The 24,734-nt window shown below is 41.7% G+C and overlaps 1 protein-coding gene across 5 annotated transcripts in view; it reads left to right on the top strand.

Annotated features, from left to right (window-relative positions):
• The window catches only part of SERAC1 (serine active site containing 1), a 58,204-nt gene that overhangs the window by 21,218 nt on the left and 12,252 nt on the right, over nt 1-24,734 (top strand). For all 5 annotated transcript variants that reach the window (XM_059401349.1, XM_059401348.1, XM_059401346.1 and 2 more), the window contains 6 exons: nt 219-308; nt 1,618-1,749; nt 3,951-4,072; nt 5,114-5,242; nt 15,222-15,335; nt 17,997-18,159. In XM_059401349.1, the coding sequence (XP_059257332.1) occupies nt 219-308; nt 1,618-1,749; nt 3,951-4,072; nt 5,114-5,242; nt 15,222-15,335; nt 17,997-18,159 (750 nt within the window). The remainder of the gene's footprint in view (nt 1-218; nt 309-1,617; nt 1,750-3,950; nt 4,073-5,113; nt 5,243-15,221; nt 15,336-17,996; nt 18,160-24,734) is intronic.

Raw genomic sequence — 24,734 nt, 5'->3', positions numbered from 1 at the left:
TGTTTAGTTTTTAACCTTTTTCCAGACTTGGAGAGCAGTCTTCTTTTGGGATCTAGAGCTCTGTGTTCACATAATGGTTTTTGTTGTTTTGATAGTGACCCTAAAAAAAATTTTATATTTTTTAAAAAAATTTAGAGCTTATACATTTTTCTTTAAAGTAGGGAAGTGTAGCATTAAGAGTATATACTTGGTTTTATCTTAATTTGTAATCGTCTTAGGAATCACCTACCAGGCAAGAAAAGAGCTTCACAAAGCAGTAAGAAAAGTATTGGCAACATCAGCCAAGATACTGCGCGGCCCATTTGCTGGTAAGTATCAAATATTTAACTTGCAGTGTTTATCAGTGATCTGAAAGTCATCTAATGATCAACTTGAGGTCTTTTTTTCTTATCCCGTTTCTTATACTGACATTTTTTATAGCTATGGAAAATTGAGTGACATTATTTTCTTGGGCTATATTTAATTTTAAGGGTGATTTTAATTTTGTTGCCTTGGACAGTCTTCTTCTTTCCACTTTGTGGATGTATTATTGTTAGATAATTGTAAATAAATATTGACACTAAATACAACTTTTTCTCTTAAGTGCTTTAAAATTTTAAATTTGTTAGAAAATCACTCCATACTTTCTCATAATGAGAATATTGCATCAATAATATAGATTTTACAAAAAATCTACAATTGGAGCTAGATATGGAAGAGCTTACTTGATCTCTTTAAAAAGTTGCCATCATGAAAAAGAAAGGTGAGAAATTTTTCAAGAATTAAAAGATACTAAAGAGACTTAATCAAATCCTGGTTTTAAAGAACAGCACTGAGGTATATTTTGAACACTTGGAGGAATTTGAATACGGAGTTAGACTGGATTTTAGATGGTTTTGGAAGGTTTTCATTAATGTATGTGGGTGTTGTCATGGCATCGTGAGTATATTGGAGAAGGCAGGCTTATTCTTAGGAGTGGCGGGTTGACTAAGAAAGGATCAAATGTTCCATCTGCAACTTCCTTTCACATGTTTTAGAGAAAAAATACACATCCATATAGATTAAGCAAATATGGAAACATGAAATTTATTAAATATTGTTGTAAACATATGGATGTTAATGTATTATTCTTTTAATTCTTCCATATGTTCAATATTTTTCACAGTGAAAAGTTTTTTTTTTTTTAAGATTATTTATTTATTTATTTGTCAGAGAGAGAGAGAGAGAGAGAGTACAGGCAGGCAGAGAGGCAGGCAGAGGCAGGGGGAGCCTGATGTGGAACTCGATCCCAGGACACTGGGATCATGACCTGGGCCGAAGGCAGCCACTTAACCAACTGAGCCACGCAGGCGTCCCACAGTGAAAAGTTTTTTAAGGAAAAAGAGCAGCAACAAAAAAGAGATGAGGTTGTGAAGGCAACGTAGTATATAAAACTAAAGCACATGATAATCTACAAAATAAATATTAACAAAATAATACGACAGAACTAGAACAAACCTATCACTATTAGTGCCTGGAAATGGAATTCAGTCTTATTGTAGATGTCAAGTGCTTACAGCTTATCATCCCAAGTAAGTGGGAGGACATGTTTTAACTGTTCACACTGTTTATGTTGTCTTCTTTTTTCTTTTCGCAAAGACCCCTTTAGTACAGTTGATGTCGAGGATCACGAGTGTGCAGTGTGGCTGCTCCTGAGGAAGAGCCAGTCGGGGGACAGAGCCGCGCGGCTGCAGGCCGTGCAGGAAATGTCGGAGACCCATCACTGGCACGGTAACACGGCCCTCCGAGCCCCTGCCGCGCCGCCTGCTTGCTTCTCTACGCTGATACCGGGGGATGGAAAGGAGATATCAGGGAAGGAAAATGATTCAGGAAATCTGAATATGAAAATTCTAAAGAAGAAACTCCATGGATAGAGAAAGTAGAAAACTGCTGGCCTGGTAGCCAGATGTGTTTGATAGGAACAGGCTCAAAATTGAGGAAGATGTATTTGTGTAACTTTCTACCAGAACGAAGTTTTATCTGATTAGAGAAACTCTTGGTGCTGATAGTGATAGCCTTATTCTATATTTGCATTTTCTTTTGGTTCAGGTTTAACAAAATCTATTTTAATTGCTTGCCACACCATAGAGTTATACTTGTTTTCACTTCAGCAAGTTACTTTGCTTTAAGACTGAGTCAAATGTACCTGATTCGTGTGTGTGTATTATTTTTAAAGGAAGATTTAAAATATTTAATTATATTTAAAAATTGCGAGTAAAAGTACATGAGCAAGAGTTCAGATCTGCTCTGATTATAGTACAGGGACTAAAGTATACTCTATCAATAGAGTCATCTTATAAAATGGGTCATATTTTATAAGAGTCATCTTATAAAATATTTTCAGAGTAAAGTATCAGCACAAGATCTTTGCCTCCATACAAGTTGAATTGATTGGTGGCTATAATTACAGTAACTTATATTTTTTAAATTTTTATTTTTTAAAGACATATTGTTTAAAAGTTTATTTTTTTGACACAGAGAGAGAGGACACAAGCAGTGGGATCAGCAGAGGGAGAGGGAGAAGCAGGCTCACCTTGAGCAGGGAAACCGATATGAGACTCTATCCCAGGACCCTGGGATCATAACCTGAGCCGAAGGCAGATGTCCAACCAACTGAGCCACCCAGGTGCCTCTAATTACAATAACTTATAATATATTATATATTTATATATATATATAATATTAAATAACTTATAAGCTTCTTCACTGTGAGTGAAGACTTAGAATAAAAATCTTTTTAAAAATGTAGGGGTGCTTGCGTGGCTCAGTCAGTTAAGCATCTGCCTTTAACTCAAGTCATGTTCTCAGGGTCCTAGAATCGAGCCCTGCATAGGGTTCCCTGCTCAGCGGGGAGTCTGCTTCTTTCTCTCCCTTTCCCCCTCTTCCCCCAGCCCCTGCTTGTGCACACACTGTCTCTCAAAATAAATAAATAAAATCTTTTAAAAAGTCTACCTTCCAGGACTCCATTTCAGACTTACTATATCAGAAGAATCAGAGTTGGAGCCCAGGCACATAGATTTTGGGGAAGTTCCCCACTTGATCTTAAAGAACTTACCCAGGTTATGAACTGGGTTCGTATTAAAATAATGTCTGCTTCAGTGGTTGTAATTTTGTTTTCAATCATAGCTTAGTCCATTTGGGCTGCTGTAACAATACTGTCGACTGGGTGGCTTATAAACAATAGAAATTTATTTATTACAGTTCTGTAGGCTGGTAAGTCCCAAGGTCATTGTGCCAGCAGACTTGAAATCTGGTGAAGACCTGCTTCCTCATTCACAGATGACCAGCTTTTCACTGTGTGTCCTCATGTGGCAGAGGGGACAAGGGATCTCTCTGGGTTTCTTTTATAAGGACAGTAATCCCAGTCATGGGGGCTTCCAAGGGTTCCCACCTCCAAATACCATGACATCGGGAAATTTCAACTTATGAATGGGGGTGGGGACACATTCAGAGCAATACATAAAGGCTGGACTGGTTAAATCATGAAGGTTCAAATGAAGCACGACCATCTAGAACCTCAGATTACTCATGGACATGATGGGATGCAAAGCACCACACCGTACCAGTGACCTAGATCTCAGTGCAACCTCAGGTTTCTTAAGTAGTGATCAAAACAGTTAAAACACTAGAATTACTACAAAGAAAAGGAGAAGCAGTTCAGCCGGTTCTGACCTATCAGTTTTCGCATTTGAAGTTCAGTTCTTCGAAAAGATTAGACCGCAATATCCCTATATATGTGTTGAGGAGAATTGTGACATCAGGCGTGGAAATGTTGGCTATCTGGGTTACCGGTGGGTGAATGCAGTTGTAATTATGGAAAGAGACTTGGGAAATTTTGAATCGCAAACTTGTAGTCTAAAAATTAAATGTGCATTTAATTCTTAAAACAATTATAAGCTAATTTGGGTGCTAACAACATACTTTTACAATAGATTACCAGTACAGGATAATTGCTCAAGCCTGTGATCTGAGAACTCTCATTGGTTTGGCCCGAAGCAAAGAGAGTGATCCTCGCTTTTTTCTCCCACCACCTCCCTTGCCATCTTTAAAAGAAGTAAGTAAATAAAATAGTCCAGTGAGTGAAAAATAGATTAATATGTCATCTTCACTTTGGGTGCAAAGTAACCAATCAAAAAGTAGTCTGTCGGCTACTTTTCACAAGCAGGTAAACTAGATGTTAACCGGAAATTGTAGTTCCTATACAAAGATTTCTTGATTTACCAGGAGATGTTGTTTCTCTTGTGTTATTTTCCCCATTTGGGCGTTGTGAGTCTCTGTACACCAGTGGGGAACTTCATAGCCAATCAGCATCAGTGAATTAGTTCTAATATTGAACTAAACAATGGACTAGTTCTAATATTGCTCTAGATCAGTTTTTCTCAACAGTACTGACATTTTGGGCCTAATAATTCTTTGTTGTGGAAGGTTGTTCTGTACATTGTAGGATGTCTAGCAGCATCCCTGGTCTACTCACTGGATGCCAGTAGCAATCCCCTCAGTTGTAACAACCTAAACTATCTCCAGACACTGCTGACTGTTTCCTGGGGGTGCAGAAAGCCTCCAGAGAACCACCACCTGTAGGTATTAATATATCACTCTGCATAGGTTTTTAACTAACCACCACATATAGATGTTAATGCGTTAGCCCACATACATACTAATTATTAACCGCTAATAGGTATTAGAGCATGCTTCTTCAGCACCTTTCTAAGGCTTTCCTAGAAAAGGAAATCTGAAAACTTGCAATCAGTTGTTGAAAAATAGAAAAATGGATATGCTAGATGTAAGTTATTAGAGAAAATCAGATAGTAATGAGTTCTGGATTTAAAGAAGCAAGATTTAGGTAGAAAGAGTGTAATAATCCATTTTGAGCCAAGAGCTAAACTTTGCCTTAGGGCTCTCAGACTGAGGCAGCAGACAGAAGTACAGAACTCAGAATTAAGAGATTCACTATGTGCTTAGGTGGGCCACAGTTTTCAAGACTAAAAGCTTTCCTTTATCCCTGCTCTTTTGTTTTGGCATTGATTCTTCGGTACTTTTGTTGTGACCAGTTGTGGAGCTTAATTATGAAGACTTTCTTTTCCTTTTATGACAGGATTCTTCCATTGAAGAAGAGCTCAGACAGTTGCTGGCTTCTCTACCTCAAACGGAGCTAGATGAGTGTATCCAGTATTTTACATCTTTGGCTCTGAGTGAAAGCAGTCAAAGTCTGGCAGCTCAGAAGGTTAGCTCATTTCTTCATTCAGTAAATATTTTGGTGTGCCTACTCACCCTTTCTAGGATACTGTGCCAGGGGCTAGCACGTAGAACGTTAAAATAGTCACCAACCAGGAACAGATTAAACGTGTTGGCTCCTGGTTGTGTGCCAGGCCCTGTCAGCGATGGTGGGGAGACAAGTAAATAAACAAAATCCCAGAAGGTGTGAGAGAGATTATAGGTCACTCTGAGAGCCCTTCACTCTGCTTAGGAAGTCAAGTCTGAAGTCACATCTGGAAGAATGAATAGATACTAATTTACAAGATTTTAATTATCATCTACATGCTACTCATGGGTATCTCTGATCCTACACTCTAACCCAAGCACTAGATTTGAATCTTCAACTTCCTGCTGGTTGTCTCTGCGCGGATGTCTAATCGATGTCCCAAACTCAACTTGTAGAGCCCACCCTTTTTCTGCTCAGCTTTCCTTCCTTTCACCTTTCCATCTGGGTAAATGGCATGGCATCCAGCAGTCCCCCAGTTGCTCGAGCTAACGGCTGGGAGCTCCTGTTCTTCCTTCCTTCCACATTCAGCCCGTTTGCAGTTCCTGTGAGCTGTCGCTTCAAGTACAGCCCAAGTCCGTCTGCCTCCTGGTCTGTGCTGTAACCACTCCCCCGGCTGCCATCACACCTTTCTCATGCTGTCCTGTTCATTCATCCCGGCTCTGTTCTTGCTGTCGCTTTTAAGATAATTTCAAAGTCTCTTTCAGAGTCTTTTATTTTAGTTTACTGAGGTGTTAATTACCATTTGGGGCAGCATTGGCCCTCTTGTATTAGATCGCGGGTTGACATGGGTTATGTATTTTTACTGTGAATTTGTCTTTCGCCGAACAGATTACTTTCTGTGGGAGTCCCGAGCATCCTGGATTGTAAATCTGCCCTCCCAGAGCAGCCGTTGTGTTTACTTCCATCGGATAGTAAACACTGAACTAGTTTGATATTCATTCCCTGGTTTGGGATTCCTGTGGCACATGGGGAGTGTAAATTCAGACACACCTGTGGATGGTATAGTCTTCAGGTTGATTTCTCATCCAGAGCCCCAAGCCGAAACAGACTCTTCTCACTGCTTTCATGAGCTGGTGGGCAGAGTTTTCTAGACTCTCTTAGAGAGAGGGCAAGCTTTCCAGGACTTTGCCTTTCTATAGGTATCTCAGGTTTAATTCCCATTGAATGTGAGACCCAAAATCACATCTCTTGCTCTGAACAACTGGTAAAGTCCCGTCCAAGGAGCCTGCCGGCATTTTACAGTAGCCGCCCTGTGCTCACCGCTTCTGTTGAAGATCCTGCTTTTAGTCTGTCCCCTGAGGACTTGCCTTTATTTCTTCTCTTGGCTGTGCCTTAAAATAGCTTGTATTATATTTCATTAGATATTTCTAGATGTTTGTAGTGGGAGGGATTCATTAGAAGCCACATTCAGCATCGTGCTGGATCCAGAAAGCTTTCTTATCACATCTCCATCACCTCAGACACCATAGCAAGCTCCTAACATGTCTCTCCAGTTGTACAACTTCCCAGCAGCCAGAGTGATTTAAAAAAAAAAAAAAAAAGGACATGAATTCAATCCACTCATGCTCCTGCATTAAGCCTTTCAAATGGCTTCCCATTACATGCTACATCTGAGTCCTTTACTTTTTGTGATCAAGGCATGGACTGGCCACTCTTTATCAGACTGGCTTCCCTTGGAATGGCGATGAAATTGATAGGCGCCAGTTACAGGATGGAGTTTGCATAGTGGCAGATGATGTGCGAACAAGGACACAGACACAGTCAGCAGGGCACAGGCCAGCATGCCCAGCTGTACGTGCCGTCTTGTCAGCGCTCTCCCAGTGCTCCAGAGGGTCCTTCACACCTTTGGAGGAAGACCGCCTTCGCTCGTGAAAGCCATTCTGATTGAGGGTTCACGTTCTTTCATGTCTTTCACCTCTTTGGTTAGGTTTATTTGGCAAGGAAGAAGGAAAACTTTCATTATTTGCAGATGACGTGATATTTTGTATAGATAACCCAAAAGACTCCACTAAAAAATTGCCAGAACTGATACACGAATTCAGTAAAGTTGCAGGATACAAGATCAACTTACAGAAATCTGTTACATTTTTATGTAACCAGTAATGAAGCAGCAGAAAGAGAAATCAGTCAGTCTCGTTTATAATTACACCAAAACAATAAGATACGTGGGAATAAACCTAAACAAAGAGGTGAACGCCTTTAAAAAAAGACAAAAGTAGCACATCTTTTTTTTTTTTTTTTAAGATTTTACTTATTTATTTGACAGACAGAGATTACAAGTAGGCAGAGAGGCAGGCAGAGAGAGAGAGATAGGGACGAAGCAGGCTTCTCGCCGAGCAGAGAGCCGGATGTGGGGCTCGATCCCAGGACCCTGGGATCATGACCTGAGCGGAAGGCAGAGGCTTTAACCCACTGAGCCACCCAGGCGTCCCAAGTAGCGCGTCTTTAATTAAACATTAAAAACACATTTAGCTTAGTTTCAGTTCTGAGGCCCCATCTCATGAGACCAATAAATAACTCTATTTTAGTTCTCATCTCCCCCCTCCCCGCCCCTGCCGATTTAGTCAGGCTTCTCAGATTTTTTTTACTTACCATGAAGTTGTGAGTGAAGAGAGAGATAGGAGGGTTGTCCATCTGGTTTTTAGAGATATGCCAAAGCTGCCTTGTAGTCTCCAGGCACCTTTCAAGGGGCGGGCGGTACGCTGCTTCTGTACAGAGCTACCTCCTCGGAAGGCTACTCGGCCTGGGCAGATAACCGACAGCTGTCTGGTTTTAGAGCCGGGCTTCCTCACCTTTGTATACCATGGACCCCCCTTCTGGTGATTTAGAGAAGTCATTTCTAGATGCGTAAAATGCAGTATGTAGGGTTACAAAGGAAACCGATAATATTAAAATACTCTTACCAAAAATAATACATGTAGTTCTTTTTGATGCATTAAATAACATTACATTTAAAACAAAGTTGAAGTTTACTTTTAAAATATTTTAACTTTTAATTTTGAAGTAATTTCAAACTTTAAGAATTGTAGCAATAATACATTTCACTAAGATATACCAATTGTTACTATTTTGCCCCATTTGTTTTCTGACCCCCCATTTACTCCCCATCTCTCTGTGGGTATATTTTATTTGTCTGTTCACACACATTTACTGTCTTCCTCCCTGAACCATTTGAGAGTTAGACATAGCAGTGATGTCCTTTTGCCTCTAAAGACTTAAGTATGTATTTCCTGACAACATGGACATTCTGAGATATGAGCACAGTACAGATATCAAACTCAGAAAATTAACATGGAGGGCGCCTGGGTGGCTCAGTGGGTTAAGCCCCTGCCTTCGGCTCTTGTCATAGCTTCAGGGTCTTGGGGTCAAGCCCACAGGGAGCCTGCTTCCCCCTCTCTCTCTGCCTGCCTCTCTGCCTACTTGTGATCTCTCTCTCTGTCAAATAAATAAAATCTTTGTAAAAAATCAACACTGAGAATACTGTGCTCTACTACAGACTCCATGGTTGAATTTTGCCGAGTATCCCAGTAATTCTTTCACAGCAGCTTGTTGTTTTTGTTTTCAGTCTGATCTGTGTCTAAGGATGAAACATCACACCTGATGGTCATGTCTCCTTTTATCTGGAAAAATGCTTCAGCCTTTCTTAGTCTTCATGTCATTGACATTTCTGAAGACTACAGAGTAGCAGTTTGCGGAGTGTCCTCAGTTCAATGTGTCGCACGTGTCCTCAGGATTAGAGTCCGCTTCTGCATTTATTGTGGGAACAGGGCAGAGGTGACCTGTGTCCTTCCCACTCTGCTGCCACATCCAGAAACACAGGAGACCAGCTGGTCCCCTTGTTGCTGATGTTAACTTGCCAGGTTTCTCTGCTTTGATGCTAATACATGTTTTGTTTATGATTATAGGATCTGAGGGGAGAGGGGACATTTGAGGCTATTAGTCTATCCCGTGCCTCTTCAGACTTTCAGACGATGGTTTCAGTATCCTTTGAATAAATTGTGCCTGATAATGGTTATTCTTGGATGGTTGCAAAATGGTGATCTCCCCCTGCCCAACTCAGACAATCCGCCTTTACTTCTGTCTACTGTAAGGAGAAGCTTTCCTTCCTCCATCCTTCCTGACACATGGATCCTGGGGCTCCCGGATTAGTATTTATTCACTAGATTATAACCCAGAACTACTTTGCATATTGATGCTCAGTGTCACAGGTTTGGTATGGGAACTCCTTCAGGTTGCCTCCCATGTGTTTTGAAATTGTCTCCATTATATTTTGAGTATCTCCTTATTGTCTGGCATTAGAAAACAGTCTAGGCTCCATCTTAAACTTTCTGTGCTCCAGCTCTGGAGTCAGCCGAATCTTCAGGAAGCCCTGGTTCCTTCCAGGCCAGTGGTTGTTGGAAACCAACTTTTGGGTGTAAGCTCGCTTGTTGCTGCAAGTGTTGCTTTTAGACTCTTTCAGGGACATTGGGAAAAATTGCGATTTCTCGTGGTTCAATTCAATATGTAAATTTTGATTTTTAAAGCCATCAGTGTATATGCTGTTGTTGTTTGGTTGAATAATAATGTTAAACTGAGGACTAGTCTGTCCATGTATGGGTCTCAGATAACTGCTGGTGGGTGGACACTATATGGCAGTGTCCTGTCTGGGCCACCAGTATGAGCGTGGGCAGTTGGCATCAAAGGAATGAAGATCGTGACGTTACTCTCGGAAAGCTACAGCCGATGAGATGGGACAGGAAAACGTCTGTGCTCTCGGTTGCTGGCAGAGCCACACAGATTGCTATTGTTGATATGGTTTACTGTCTGTGTTTTTAATTGAATGCCATGCAAAATTTCCGTGAGATGTCAGGAATAAAGACATAACATTTTCCCCTCCAAGCATATGCCCTCCCTACCTTGAATTCTGTCTACCCGAGGCTTAAGGAGGACCCTGGGTCAACAATTGCTGTTTTAGAATGATCACCATTTCTAAGCACAGTGGGTTTGCACACACTGCAGAGTTCTGAGGTTGTGAATTTTTATGCAGAAACACCAGAGATTAGCTTTTACACACATCAAAACAAAGGGACCCACAATTAGAAGCTGTATCAAGACTGTCTCTGCCCCCCCGCGCCCCACCCCTGGAAGTGATCTGCCATCCCCCCTTTTGTTCCTTCTGCTCATTAGGAGAGCTGGGTCACAGAGAGCAAAAGCACTTCCCAGCTTTGCTGTCCCCTCCTTATGGCTACACCCTTGGCAGCCTTCCGCTGTCCACCCAGGGAATTTGCTGACTACAGTTCTGCTGGGCATTTGGGGGACAGGGAGGGGCGGTCCTTGGCCTTCCACCACCCCAGATGTTGCCATCAAGAGCATTCCTTCTTTGGTGTCAGGATCCAGCTCTCAGTCTCGTTTTGTTTTTGTTACTGTCTAGATACTTCCAATCAGTCAGCTTGTCTGAAATTTCAACCTTTCTTAGAGGACCTCAGGTGTCTGTGGCTCAGAGCCTAAGGAAGCAACCAGAGATGCAGAAGTTTGAACATTTTATTCATTTTTTAAAAAGATTCTATTTATTTATTAGAGAGAGACCTCGAGCAGGGATGAGGAGGGAGGCTGAGGGAGAGGCTGACTCCCCACTGAGCAGGAAGCCCAGTGTGGGACTCGATCCACACTCCAGGATCATGACCTGAGCCAAAGGCAGACTCTTACCCGACTGAACACCCCCCCCAGGCACCCCAGTTTGAACATTTTAGATTGTGCTTGCTTTTTCATCTACTGTGACAAGCTGCCTAGAGTCAGGAGAACAGTGGATATGGTACCTTGAAATGATTTCCCATCACAAAGCTTTTGTGGTCTTGGCTTAAGGACAGCCCAGCTAAAATCCTGCAGTTTTAGTATTATCATTCGCCCCTGTAATTTCCTAGTCTGTCTGAAATCAGCTTAGGTATTAGGGTCTGAAGTCCTTGCATCAAGGCACTTCTGACATCTATCTGCATAACATAGCAACGTGTTAGGATTGAGAGAAAGACACCGACAGATTGGTTTAAGGATGGGAGATTGCTTTAACGACCGAGGATTTAGAAACCTACAGATGCTTACGCAAAAAAGGAAACTGTGAAGCTCGCTTTCCCAGAGCTGGACAGGCTTTGCCAGTCCTGCAGTTCCCCATGACGTACAGCTGTGCACGCTGAGGATTCTTTGTTGGAACGAACCCATCATTGTCATCGCAAACTCCCCCTCTCTCCTTCTCCCAGCTTTGGTTGTGAGTAAATCTCATCAGTTGTAAGTAACAGAGAAAGCAAACACAGCTTATTTCTAAGTGTTTCAAGAAAATGGGTAATCATTCTCAGATGTCACATCTCCTAGCAGCCCTCGGTGTCGGCTTACCTGAATCTGTTTCTTCACCGCCTTTCTAACCGTCCCCTCCCGCAGGCTCACTCTCCCTCATGCTCACGCCTGTGTTCCAGCCACACTGAACTTGAAGTTCCAGTCCTTGAACTTGCGAAATGTTTATCCGCTCGTGCTCCCTCTGCCTGGGATTCTCTGCCACCTGGCTTGTCACACGGCTGCCTCTTTGTCCTCCAGCTCTCAGCTTGTCAGCTCCACAGAGAGACCTTCCTCTTTATCTCAAATGTTTATTGCATTTATTGTCCTTCCTAGCGTTCATCCCATTGTGTAATTATACTCTGTATTTCTTTGCTTACGTCATCCTCTTGCTCCCTTCCAGTAGGCTTTAATAATCTCCCCGGTACCAGATACAGCCTCCCACCCAATGTCTTCTCGATAAATCTTTATGGAATAATGAATGAATCACGAGAGCCAGCTGTGCACAGACGTATACATACTTAAGTAACAACTGGCATATTTCTGTTATGAATCAAAGTATTTTTGTATGGCAGACAAAAGTGGAGATACTGTTTAATCGGAGTTGTAGGTTATGTGGTAAGAAAATTTCTATTGTGCATTAAGTCATTTGGCTGTTATAAACTCATTGAGATGCATTTGAAATATACTGTGTTATTCCACAGTTAGGTTGTGTCTCCCATTGAATATCATAATAAACAATTATACATAAAATGCTTTGTTACACATAATTAATATATGATATGGATATAAATTCTTTAGCAACTTGTTTTATTAGTTGACATTTCCTCTTACGCTTTATTGTTATGATTGCCTTCTAATTTTTATACCTTACCCTTGTTACTGTTTTTTTTTTTTTTAAAGATTTTATTTATTTATTTGACAGAGAGAGATCACAAGTAGATGGAGAGGCAGGCAGAGAGAGAGAGAGAGAGAGGGAAGCAGGCTCCCCGCTGAGCAGAAAGCCCGATGCGGGACTCCATCCCAGGACTCTGAGATCATGACCTGAGCCGAAGGCAGCAGCTTAACCCACTGAGCCACCCAGTCGCCCCCCCTTGTTACTGTTTTTAACAGTGTCACTCTTTCTTTCCTTTCCTCTTCATTTCTTTGATCCTTAAGAGATCATTTTTTAGTTTGCATTACGGAATTTGATGTATGGCATTTCTTAAATTTTTACAAATTTATGTAATCTTGCTCTATCTTAATCCAATGATAAAGCAGTAGTAACCTATATGTTTTATTTTTGTGTTAAGAATGAGAATATAGGGGGGCGCCTGGGTGGCTCAGTGGGTTAAGCCTCTGCCTTCGGCTCAGGTTATGATCTCAGGGTCCTGGGATCAAGCCCTACATCGGGCTCTCTGCTCAGCAGGGAGCCTGCTTCTCCCCCCCCCCCCCCCGCCTGCTGCTCTGCCTCTCTGTCAAATAAATAAAATTAAAAAAAAAAAAAGAAGAAGAATGAGAATATAGGAGGGTGCTTGGTTGGCTCTGTTGGTTAAGTGTCTCCCTTTGGCTCAGGTCGTGACCCCTGAGCCGTGGGATTCAGCCCCACATTGGGCTCCGTGCTCATCAGGGAGCCTGCTTCTCTCTCTCACTCTGCCTCTGCTCCCCCTGCTTGTGCTCACTCACTCTCTCTCTGAAATAAATAAAAGAAATCTTTAAAAAAAAAAAAAGAATTAGAATATAATCCATATGACCACACCACGAGTTTGCGCCTTTTATCCGTTCCTTTTGCTTGTGCTTCTTTTCTACCACACAATCTGCTGGTTCACAAATAACCAAAGCTTTGCCGATGAGGTCGGAATTGGAACCGTATTCTTATATCCCACTTAGAAAATGATCAAGAGAACGCAGAGTCCTAGGTAATTTTTTTTCCTTCTTCTCTTTCTTTCCTTGGAGCATTTGGCTTCGAGGTCAGGTGATTTGAGGGTGTGAGGTAGGGAGAGGGATTTGGGGGAGGCAGGTTTTGGTGGTGGATGTTTAAGAGAAGTCCCCCATTCCCCGGAGCCCATCACTTCACTATTTGCCCATATGTCTGCTGGAGGAGAGAGTGACTCTTCATCAGTTAGTCCGTTCCCAGCCCTCTGTTGAGAGATCCTGAATATTTGAGATTAAAGCATGTTTAAACTTGGAAAAGCAGAATGTTATATCAGAGAGGATGGCAGGAGTAAGAATTATAGAATGGTCAAACATTTTGTTTACTAGGTTTACCAAACCATGGGCCCTATACATTAGCTCAAAATGCAGAAATTTATGGTTTATATTTCCTGTAGGATAGGCTGGGCTTTCTGTACACATTTTTGAAAAACATTACCTTGTAGTTGCGCTCTTGTACCAGCAGGTGGCCTCTCTGCACAGTCAGGGCCCCTCGGTCAACTACGAAGCGCTTCAAAGGAGGTACAGTAATTAGTCTTCCTTCGCCCCCACACCGCCCCTCACACTCTCACATGGTTACACTTACTCTCTCACAGATTGTAGCATATGATACACTCTTCTGCCCCTTTTTCTCACTTGAGGGTTTATGTTGGAGATTGGTACATATCAATGTCTGAGGAGCCTCAGATTTTCACGTTCACCTCGCATTCCGTCGTGCGGGAGCCCCATCACGATTTACCCAGCCTCCTGTTGAGGCAGTTCGTCCCTTCAGGCTTTCATGCTTACAGACGTTGCTGCAGCGAACAAACCTGTACTTGCATCACTTTGCCTTTGTGTGTCTCGGGAGGGTGAACTGTTGAAGGGCCTGCAGTGTAGACAGCTGCCCTGAGTTGCCCTCCACGGAGGAAGCACGGTGGTAGGAGCGCGGCTTCCCCACGCCTCTGATAGACGGGGACCGTTTCTCTCCTAGAGGCACCTGCATGCCTCTCACCAGAGCGATGTTGGGCCTCGTGTCCTAGGTTTCCTTGCCTAGGAACTTTTGTTTCTGACCGTTGCTCATTTTTCTGTAGCATCACTGGTATTTTTGCCACTGATTTGTGGGAGATTATTGTGTACTAGTGACATTAGCATTCGATCTATAGTAAGAGTTGAAATTTCCTTTTCGCGCTTCATTCTTATATTATTATTATTATTATTATTATTATTATTATTATTATTATTATATTATTAGCTATTTTATAGGGCTAGTACACACCCCTGTTCTGTCTCATGGTTTTCCTAGCTCTTCTGTTTATTCTCCCATATGAACTTGAATTTCAGTTTAGGAAGAATTAAAAGCTCTCTGATCATTGTCATCAGTTATCTTCATTTTAAACTTTCCCAGTACTGCCTTTTCTCTTTATTATTATTTTGAGTAATAGATTTCAGGTAGACTCTGCCAGTGTCGTCTTACAGTAGAACATATGTTCAATCCTGGGCTTTTCTTACTTGATAAAGGATTGTGTGTTAGTGTTCTTACATTCAGAGAAGAGGACACAGAGGAAAGAAGAAAAACATGCAGATTGCCTCTTCTAGAAATGATTCCTTATGTTTTCTGTTCTAGGAAGCAGCAATTTGCATAACTAGTTCCCTTTCAGCTTCCAAAATATGTCGTGTATAGCTCAGGGATTTTTTTGTCGAACAAAAAATATGAGTCACTCTCTTCAGTAAACATTTAATTATCTTTCAGGGTGGCTTATGGTGTTTTGGAGGAAATGGACTTCCTTATGCTGAAAGTTTTGGAGAAGTTCCTTCAGCTACAGTGGAAATGTTCTGTTTAGAAGCTTTGGTAAAACATTCTGAGGTAACTTACATTTTCAAAATGTGATTTAGTTGTTATGATCACAATGGAAAAATTGTACATGTTGGCTCATTCAAGGGAAGTAATCCTCATTTTTTGTAGAAGAAAAAAAAAGCTTTTTACTTGTTTTAAAATTTCTGCTTCCCCCATTTAGTTATTAGAATTGATAATCATAATTTAGCACCAATACACATATTTCATTTTTGCCAAGCATTTCTAAAAATGTATTTAATCTTAATTGCGCATAAGAAAGCAATCCATTGTCTAAAACATAGCATTGACCTTTGAATTATGCTATCTTCTACTGCCTTTCTCAGATCATTTTTCCAAATAATATTAGTAGGTAGTTAATTTCCAGTAAAACATCTGCTAGAGATGTAGCATATGGAAAAAAGGTAAATATTTGGATGACCATACTCCATATATTAATGGTTTTTAAATTTTTTGGCATTTATGACAGCTTTTCTGTCATGATCACATTTTAATTTTATTTGTTTACTTTTATTTATTTTAAAGGTTTTGTTTATTTTTAGAGAGAGCGAGGGAAGGGAGAGGGGCAGACAGAGACGGGAGAGAGAATCTCAAGCAAGACTGCTTGGTGAGAGCAGAGCCCTACATGTGGTTTGATCTCAGGACCCTGAGATCATGACCTGAGCTGAAATCAAGAGTTGGATGCCCAACTGACTGAGCCAGGCGCCCCCTGGTGCCTTCTTGATTTTATTTTATTTTATTTTTTAAAGATTTTATTTATTTATTTGACAGACAGAGATCACAAGTAGGCAGAGAGGTAGGCAGAGAGAGAGGGGGAGGCAGGCTCCCTGCTGATCAGAGAGCCTGATTCAGGGCTCGATCCCAGGACCCTGAGATCATGACCTGGGCCGAAGGCAGAGGCTTTAACCCACTGAGCCACCCAGGTGCCCTGCCTTCTTGATTTAAAAAAAAAAAAAAGCAACAAATTTTGTGGTGCTCAAACATGAATGTCTAAAAATCACTTTTAAGCATGCTTAAAAGTTTCGTGGTCACCTTTAGATATGGGGTTGTGTCCAGAAATTTGCATTTTTAACAGGCATCCCTGGTTGAGGCTTCTGGAAGTGGTCCTTCTCACGTCATGAGAAACCCCGTTCTAGAGCTCTTATATTCTCCAGTTTAATTTTGGGAACCATTAGACATGGCTCAGAAGCATCTGGTCATCTCTAGATTCCATCAGTGGGGTTGGGAATTAAGTACAAAGTAGAGGTATTAGCATTGTAGTTCAAAAGGGCATGTAGGAAAATGAGCTGGAGTTTTTGCGGCTTAAGACTAGTTTCTAAGGCAATAGATGCATCTTCAGGAAAGTACAGTGCGTGGAATAGCTTTCCAGAAACCTCTCAAGTCATTACATAGCTCACTGATGTGTGTCTAAAAGACATACTCTTAAATGCACTTAAAATGTCATAAAATTCAATAAAAATTTGGAGAGTGGAAATTGTTAACATACATGTGACATATCAGTGAGTCCCAACCAGTGATGGGAGGAGGCCAAGGTCGTGCCAGTGACCTTGGCACATTGTGAGGACTTACAATAGTATTACATAGTTCCTTGGGCTTTTCTCTTGTTTCTCTATTAAAAATTCACATCCCTTTTTCTTTTCTTTTTTTCCCCCTTTTTCTTTTTTATATTTACCACTTGATCGTTCTCTTTAAAAAATGTGTTCTGGGGCGCCTGGGTGGCTCAGTGGGTTAAAGCCTCTGCCTTCGGCTCAGGTCATGATCCCAGGGTCCTGGGATCGAGCCCCGCATCAGGCTCTCTGCTCGGCAGGGAGCCTGCTTCCTCCTTCTCTCTCTCTGCCTGCCTCTCAGCCTACTTGTAATCTCTGCCTGTCAATTAAATAAATAAAATCTTTAAAAAAAAAATTAAAAAATAAAAAAATAAAAAATGTGTTCTGACTCCTGAGTTTTAAGAGAACCCCCACACTGTGGGCTTGTGTGGGGTGGGGTGCGAGGCCGCGGATGGAGCTTATCTCTGCGAGTTCTCGATGTAGAAGCAAACTTGGCAACTTTAAGTGTTTCTACTTGTTATCAGGTGGCAGCTTTCTCGAGCATAGAAAACCTTTTTAAGGTCAAGCCAGCCAGAGTATCACTGTTCATCAAAACAATTCTATAATAATGACATTGTCAGGTTACACATCCCATGAAGAGCTAAACAGTAAGAGAATTTTATCACTGAACCACCCATGTCTACACAATAAGAAGAAAAATTTCAGGGCGCCTGGGTGGCTCAGTCAGTTAAGCATCTGCCTTTGGCTCAGGTCATGATCCCGGGGTCCTGGGATCGAGCCCCACATTGGGCTCCGTGCTCGATGGGAAGCCTGCTTCTCCCTCCCCCTGCTTGTCGTTCCTCTCTCACTGTGTCTCTCTCTGTGGAATGAAGAAATAAAATCTTTAAAAAAAAAAGAATAAAAATTTCAGAAGTCCTGGTGAGATATGCCTTAATTTTTTCAGTGATTCTGAAGCCCCTCTCGCATAGATAAGGGTTTGCTTCTTTATTTCAGCCAGCCGAGATGAGAGTTTCAGGTAGGTCTCTGTCCTTGACCAGGACCTCCCTGGCTGTGCCTTCAGCATGCTGGGTCACCGGGTTAGTGACTGTGCAACATTAAGTGAGCTTTCATTAATTTATCCTGCTAGATATCTACACACTGTGATCAAATTGAAGCAAATGGAGGCTTGCAACTACTTCAGAGACTGTACCAACTTCACAAGGATTGTCCTAAAATACAGAGAAATATAATGCGTATCATCGGAAATATGGCTTTGAACGAACGTCTTCATTCTACTATAGTTCGCTCAGGTAATACGTCTCTCTTGGATTTGGTCCTTTGGTCTTCTCCCGCCTCTACCCCTCCTGATACATTAATTTTTTTTAATAGACTTAAGACTTTGCTTAGGTTTGCTTATGGGTCCTTAGAGCATGTCATTTTCGTAGGGGCACGGAATTGCTTGCGACATGTGGATGGCCCATATCTAAGATACTCGGTCCCCGCACCGTCACGGGGGAGCGGTTTTTGCCATCATGACCATCATGATGATGTTTACATCATCTTTGATATGATTTGGTTTGCTAAGAGATGTACTCGGGGTATAAATAGTGATGTCCCCGCCTTGCAACTAATAAACTGACGGTGGGGAGATACTTAAGACCATGCGGAAATTCCTGTTCCTCGTCTATGGAACATTCTCGCCTCCTCTTGCCTTTAGCGTGATGGTTGCAGAATGGTGGTTTCCTAACTGCAGCACGCCTTCCCCGTGTGCTTTTCAGCATTTGGCAACTTCTTACAACTTCTCTCCTTCCATCTGTCCCCTCCTTTCTTCCTTCTTGCCGCCCTCCCCCATCAGTAGGGCACACAGATTCCTATTTTTTAATGGTTTATATCTTATTACTGTACTTAACATTTGATGCCAGATTGTCTCAGTTTTGTTTAGTGGGAGCCCCACAAACTGGTTCCCTGTGTCCTTGCAATATGCCTACCTCATTTGGGGAGGCATTCGTTACTGTCTGGAATAACAACATGTTCTCTGGGGAGAAATGCAGATAGATTTTAGTGCAGATTCATTGGTACAGACCAGGATCTGGGTGCTTGGTGTGCTTGTTGGTCCTGGAGTGTCTTTGCTTCTTGGCTCTTTCAGTGCAAAAAGCAAAGTGATCTGTGCAAATACACACACACACACACACACACACAAATATGCATAGGTATGTGCTCATCAGATACATCCATATGTTCATATTTATTAGAAACTATGAATTTACATTTTTTCTTGTGTCTCTGCTTTGTTTTTTGGTTTACATTTAAGAGAGTTTTGATCACTAGAAGTTTTTAATTTAATGAAGTCTCATTCAGGGATCAGCCAACTTTTTCTATAAAGGACTACTTACTATGGGGGCGCCTGGGTGGCTCAGTGGGTTAAGGCCTCTGCCTTCGGCTCAGGTCACGATCCCAGGGTCCTGGGATCGAGCCCTGCATCGGGCTCTCTGCTCCTTGGGGAGCCTGCTTCCTCCTCTCTCTGCCTGCCTCTCTGCCTACTTGTGATCTTTGTCTATCAAATAAATAAATAAAATCTTTAAAAAAAAAATAAAAGGACTACTTACTATGGGTTTTATTTGTCCTGACTTTTTAGATTCTTAAAGTAGAAACTTAGATCATTGATTTTAACCTCTTTTCTTGTTTCAGTTACCTGTTGCTATGTATCAGACACAAAATTCATTGGTTAAAATAGTGATCCTCTGTTTTCCTCATGAATCTGAAACTTGGGCAAGATTTGGTAGTGAAGGCTTACATCACTCTAAGCACCGTCAGCTGGGCAGCTCAGCTGTGGGACGGAGGGTTCACTTACACGATTGCTCACTTACACGATTGCTCGCTTACCTGGCTTGCAAACTGGTGCTGGCTCTCAGCTGGGCCTGGGGACATTGGCTCCTTTTTCCCGGCGCCTCTGCACTCAGCTTGAGCTTCCTTTAAGCATGATGGCCAGGTGTAAAGGGCAAACGTCCCCAGAGAGGGCCAGGTATAAACTCTTTCCTTTTGTAATCAAGCATTAGGAACTCATTTCTGCCACGGCCTACTGATTAGGAGCTAGTCATTGAGGCTGGCTCACATTCAAGGGGAGGAGATTTGGAAGGGGTTTTGACTCATCACCTCTTCTTTTTTTTTTTTTTTTTAACATTTTCTTTATTTATTTGACAGATCACAAGTAGGCAGGGAGGTAGGCAGAAAGGGGGAACCAGGCTCCCTGCTGAGCAGAGACACCCACCCACCCACCCCCAACATGGGGCTGGATCCCAGGACTCTGAGATCATGACCTGAGCCGAAGGCAGAGGCTTAACCCACTGAGCACCTGGGCGCCCCAGACTCATCACCTCTTAATGGACAGTAGTGTCAAAGAATTTGAAGACATGTCTTCAGATCACTGCAATTTAGTACTTAAAGCAGTAAATTTTCTCTAGCCTGCTTTAGATGTGGCCCTCACATTTTGGGTATATTGTATTTTTGTCATTATTCAGTTTGACATATTTTCTAATTTTCTCATGAATTTTTTGTCTCACGGGTTACCTAAAAGTATGCTGTGTAGTTTATAAATGCTGTTTTCTAGATGCCCCATGTCTCATTTCTAATTTAATATTGCATGTGTTCAGAGAACATATCCTATAAGATTTTAGTCTTTGGAAATTTATTGAGACATAGTTCATGGCCCATTGTATGGTCTGTTGTGGTGAGTGTTCTGTGGGTGTTAGGTGAGGTGTTCAACATATAACAATTAAACCGCATTGGCTGACAGTGTTGCTCAGATCTTCTCTAGGTTTTCATTGTGTTCTGTCTAGTTCTGTGAATTACTGAGAGATGTGTGAAATCTTCAACTATGTGAATTTGTCTGTTTTTCTTTTTAGTTCTGCCAGGTTTTTCTTCCTGGTAAATTCTTCATTTTTTATTAATAAATGATGTCTCTCCCACTGGGGACACTCCTTTAAGTCTACTTGCTCTGCTATTAAAATAGCCACACTAGCTTTTTCTTTTTCTTTTTAAAACATTTTTATTATTGAAGTATAATTGACATTCAGTGTTATGTTAATTTCAGAAGTACAGCATAGTGATTTGACATTTCTATACATTATATAATGCTCACCATAAGGGTAGTTCTCATCTGTCACCACCACATATTATTGTAATATTATTGACTATATTTCCATTGCTGTACTTTTCACCCCTGCAACTTATTTATTTTGTACCTAGAAGTTCGTACCTCTTAATCCCCTTCACCTGTTTCACTTACCAACCCCATCCCCCTCCCATCGGCAACCACTAGTTTGTTCTCTGTATGACTCTGTTTCTATGGGAGTTTAAGATTTGTTTTTTAAATTCCATGTATAAGTGAAACATAGGTATTTGTGTTTTTCTTTCTGACTTAATTCACTTAACATAATACCCTCTAGGTCTGTCTATGTTATCGTAAATGGAAAGATCTCATTCCTTTTATGGCTGCATGATAGTCTGTCACACACACACACACGCACACACATCTTATTATCCATTTACCCACTGATGTACCCAGGTTGTTTCCATATCTTGGCTCTTACAGATAATGCTGCAATAAGCATGGGGTGCTTATTATCTTTTTGAAATAATTTTTTCATTTTCTTTGGATAAATACCTAGTAGTGGAAGTCCAGGATTGTATGGTATTTCTATTTTTAACTTTCTGAGGAACCTCCATACTGTTTTCAACAGTGGCTGTGCCAGTTTGCATTCCCGCCAGCAGTGTAAGAGGCTCCCTTTCGTCCACATCCTCACCAACACTTGTTGTTTCTGATCTTTTTGCTTCTAGCCATTCTGACTCGTGTAGGTGACAGCTCATGGTGGTTTTGATTTTCGTTTCCCTGGATGATCACACTGGCTTTTTCTTATGCTTGCTGTTTGCATTACCAATCTTTTATCTTTCCCCTTCTTTTGCTTTCATTTTTCTGTGACTTATTAAAAATTAGTACATCTTTTATGGACAGCATATCCATGCATCTTTTTTTAGTATCCGGTTTGACCCTTTTGATTGGAGTGTTTTGTCTCCTTACCACAGATGTGATATGAACATTGTTTTCTGTTTTCCTCCTTTACTGACTTTTTTGGGTTATTCTGTTCTTTCTCCTCTTTTGGCTTTTTGCATAGTATTATTTGTGTATTTTTTTTGTTGGTGGTATCCTTAACTTACCACAGTCTGTCTGGAGTTATTATTCCCTCACTGTATACATAGTGTGAGATTCTCCGAACAGTCTCCTTCACTTTCCGCCCCTCGCCATCCTTTGTGGTATTGGCATAATGTATTTGATTCCTGCACGTTACAGACTTTGTGATACACTGTTGTTTCACAGACTTTGTGATGCACTGTTGTTACTCGGTCACGTGCTATTGGAAGACTGCAAGAAGAAAAGCAAAGTCGTCTTATGTGCACACTGCTGATGTGCAGCGCTCTGCCCTCCGTTCTGCTTATCTACATTGACATCCCATGTCGTTTCCCCTCGGGCTAAAGACCTGGGTTTGCTGGACAAATTCTCTCACTTTTCATCTTCTGAAAGTGTTTACTTTGCCTTTGATTATCCCAGGAAAGAGATTTTCCATGGACAAAGGATTCTGTGATGACAGTGTGTTCTTTTTAATGTCAGCACTTTTTAATACTGCTGTTCCATTGTCTCGCCGCCACCGCCGCCTGATGGCAAGTGTCCAGTTCCTGCTTTCGTTCTCCGTATGTACCTTGTCATTGCCTTTCTGGCTTCTTTTAAGGTTTTTGTGTTTGGTTTTTAGCAGTTTGGCTATGAAGTGCTTGGTTCCTTTTTTATATTTATGCTGCTCAGGGTCTGCTGAGCTGACTAAATCAGTGGGCTGATGTTTTTTTTTTTTATCAGATTTGGAGAATTTCTGGCAAGTATATCTTTAAGACTTTTTCTTGTCTCCACTTGCTCTTTTCTCCCATTGGGACCTCAGTCATTGATATTAGATCTCTTGATTTTGTTCCACAAGTCATTGAGACTCTTTATTTCTCTTCAGATATTTTTCTCTCCCTCTGTGTTTTACTTTGGATAATTTTGGTTGACTTATCTTCAGTTTCTTTAATGGGATAGAGCCTTGATCAAATGAGTGTTTTATTTGAAAAACCCACAAAACACTCTTCCCCGAATCGAACCCTGGCTCTTACCCCAAGTCTTTCATCCTCTCGGTGATTTCACTGTCCACGGGACGGCCCACTGGACACCTTGGTCTCTCCGGCTCCTCGACCTTCTCGTCTCCATTGACTTCCTTCTGTGCCCCTGATTGTCTCGGGCGCCCGTCCCGTGCCACACCTGCATTTGGTCACAAAACCACCTCACCCACAGAATCGGTAATTCACCCCTCAGAGCACATCCTCCTCTCATTCAAGTTTGTCTTCGCATCTGCTCCCACGGTGACCAGTTTTATTCTCGCCAGGAGTTTGTCTGCGGACCCAGTTGTTTGCTCCCGTGCATTCGCCCTCTTCCGCACTCCCCTCCTGACGCAGTGTCTGTATATTCCATGGTTCCTCATTTCACTGATGTTCTCTTCAGTGTCCTGGGGCTCCCTTTCTCTTCCATTCTCTGAGCACACCCTTGGTCAAGACGCCTACGCTAGAGAAAACCTACTCTCTCTTGCTTCTGTGGCTGAGCGTAGAATCCTTGCAGGTTGGTCCTCGGCTTCATATCGCTCGGCAGTCCTGTTTCTCCGGTTGGCGCACCTTACTGTTCCTACAGTGACGATCGAACCTCCTCCATGTTCTTCAAACCTTCCCCAGACTCCGTGCCTCTCAGCAGATGGCCTCGCCCATGGCAGTGAGACAGCCGAGACCCTAAAAGGGATTTCCCTCGTTTCCCACCACCAAAACCAAACCGGTCTTCTCCTTTTCTGCTCTTGGTGATAGGAAAAGGGACATCTCTCATGAGACCTCCGGCTACACCTGGCCCCTGGCTCCTTGCACGGTCTCGGGAATTGCCAGTCTTTTCTAATCTGTGTAGTCAGGGGCTCCTCCTCAGCAGGCTCCTTTGATCGACACAGATTAGGGGACAGTGTGAAAAACCACCTAAATTTATGACATCACAGCCCCCTGGTTTTTCACTTTCTCTTCTGCTTTTCCATTTTATGTCTAAACTTCTTTAAGTTATCTATGCTTCTTTTTGCTCATCTCCCATTATTTCTGAGCATTTCAGTTTGAATTCTGCTGTCTACCTTGTATTTTTTCTTTAGGTATCCTTTGTCTTTAGTATATATCTGTACACACATGTACACGTGCACACACACACACATATATATGTATGTATGTATGTATATATGTGTCTTAATAGTTTCAGATCTAACTTTTTGCCATTCAGATTTACAAAAGTTAAAAAGATAGTAATATCCACTGCTGGTGATGGTGCATGGAAACTGCTCCTTTCATACATTGTTGGTGAGGATGTAAATTGATTCAGTGTGTTGTTGTTGTTTTTTTTTATAGGCACTTAGTAGTATCTATTAAAAGAATGTATACACCAATTGACGTAGTAAGAATACTACTGGGACTCTCTCCTACCTAAATACTCATGTGTGTTCTTAAAGATTTATGTACAAAAATGTTTATTGGACTGGTGTTTGCAGTATGGAAAAAATAGAAACAGCCTAAATGTTGCCAGTAGGAATAATGGTAAATAAACAATGGTATACTCAAACTATGTCACATGCTGTAGTTAAAAAGAAAAGATCATTTATACAGAGAGCATCCCAAGGCACCAAACAGAAACCAGATCTGGTCACAGAACAGGAGGAATAGTATGATTCCATCTAGGCAGGAAAAAAAAAAAAGAAGCATATAGCACTTTAGTGTATAGTGTATATATAGA

This window comes from Mustela nigripes, chromosome 5 (genome assembly GCF_022355385.1).
Source record: "Mustela nigripes isolate SB6536 chromosome 5, MUSNIG.SB6536, whole genome shotgun sequence".
In the NCBI taxonomy this organism is placed as follows: Eukaryota; Metazoa; Chordata; class Mammalia; order Carnivora; family Mustelidae; genus Mustela; species Mustela nigripes.
The sequence above is the reverse complement of the archived record's forward strand: the minus strand, read 5'-3'. Positions and strand labels throughout refer to the sequence as shown.